General features: G+C 38.2%; 1 protein-coding gene across 1 annotated transcript in view; it reads left to right on the top strand.

Moving 5' to 3' along the window:
• Positions 1-1,543, top strand: part of wdr7 (WD repeat domain 7) — a gene marked incomplete at its 5' end in the record, with an annotated part of 83,834 nt that overhangs the window by 80,608 nt on the left and 1,683 nt on the right. Inside the window, 1 exon segment of the mRNA XM_014026613.1 lies at positions 159-263. Coding sequence (XP_013882067.1) covers positions 159-263 — 105 coding nt within the window.

Raw genomic sequence — 1,543 nt, forward strand, 5'->3', positions numbered from 1 at the left:
GGTTAAAACCCATCAACGGCTTCAGTGTTTCACCACCAAACTCCACCAACATGACACACGATACTCCACATTTTAAATCCACATAAAACATGTAAATTGTTGATTTTCTGAGTTTGTTTTACTTCTTTAAAGAAATCTTGTTTTTTGTTTTTCTACAGAACATCCACGGTCACAAAGGTCCGATTACAGCCGTCTCCTTCGCTCCTGACGGGCGCTACTTGGCCACGTACTCCAACGCTGACAGTCACATCTGCTTCTGGCAGGTCAGACAAACACACACATCTGACTTCAGCTGCTTCGGCTGTTTGTCATCGGCGTGCTGCTTTTCAGCCTGAAACCTTCAAAACAAACTGACATCACAGTCAGGAGAAAAGTTTGAAAAAAGACATCRTTTTATATCAGCTAGAAAAATAATGTTTTCTAAACAAACTGAAGTCGAGAGCTGAAGGACTGCTGAAACTAGCTGAAGTTCAGCTGAGTTAAAGAAGCTAAAACACGCAGAAAACTAGCTAAATGTTAAAAGAAGTAAATTGCTAGCAAACCGTATTTTAGCAATAAGACAGCTAAAAGTAGCGATCATTAGCTAAAAGCCAGAACGGAAGGCTAAAAACCAGATTTAGCAACAAAGTAGCTAAATGTCAGAACTAGCTAAAGGCTACCTAAAAGCAGTGAATCACTAGCCAAAAGCTAAAGGTACTAAAGCAAAACCCAAGCTAAAAGTTGCAGACTATTAGCTAAAATCCAGATATAGCTAAATGCTAGCTAAAAGTTGCAAACTTAAAAAAAATGTTGTAAATTGTTAGTTAAGAGCCAGTCGATTCAAAATGCTAACTAAAGCTAAAAAATTTACAAAACTGACTGAACTATTTTCATGTTTGTGTTGCTAAAGTGGATTAGCCTTGGCGGCCATCTTGAACTGAAGTGGCTCCAAATGTTAACCAGGTGTAAACGTTCATCCAATGATAATTGTTTGAAACTTCATTAAAATTAGATATTTTTTTATATGAACAAACATTTTAAACAGTATTTTAATGATTGTTTTTATTGTTTTATAAACAAACAAACAAACAAACAWCAGATCGACCAATCGGACGCGTGAATAATAAAAACGTAAACACACTGAGACACACACCTCTCATCTCTTCCCAGAACTCTTATTTTGAATTAAAGAGCTTTACGACCTCTGACATGACTACACACACACACACACACACACACACACACTAATGGCATTACTGTAAACATAAACCACTGGTAGCACGCCGGCAGGACGGCTGCTGTGGTAATTAGCCGGCAGACGCTCTGTCGGTGCGTCTGAGGGATAGATAAAGTTTCTACTCACAATTTTTTCCTAAACACACACTCTGAAACACACAGAAACACACTCTGAAACACACAGAAACACACTCTGAAACACACAAAAACACACTCTGAAACACACAAAAACACACTCTGAAACACACAGAAACACACTCTGAAACACACAGAAACACACTCTGAAACACACAAAAACACACTCTGAAACACACAAAAACACACTCTG

The sequence above is a fragment of the Austrofundulus limnaeus genome, unplaced genomic scaffold, assembly GCF_001266775.1.
Source record: "Austrofundulus limnaeus strain Quisiro unplaced genomic scaffold, Austrofundulus_limnaeus-1.0 Scaffold572, whole genome shotgun sequence".
In the NCBI taxonomy this organism is placed as follows: domain Eukaryota; kingdom Metazoa; phylum Chordata; class Actinopteri; order Cyprinodontiformes; family Rivulidae; genus Austrofundulus; species Austrofundulus limnaeus.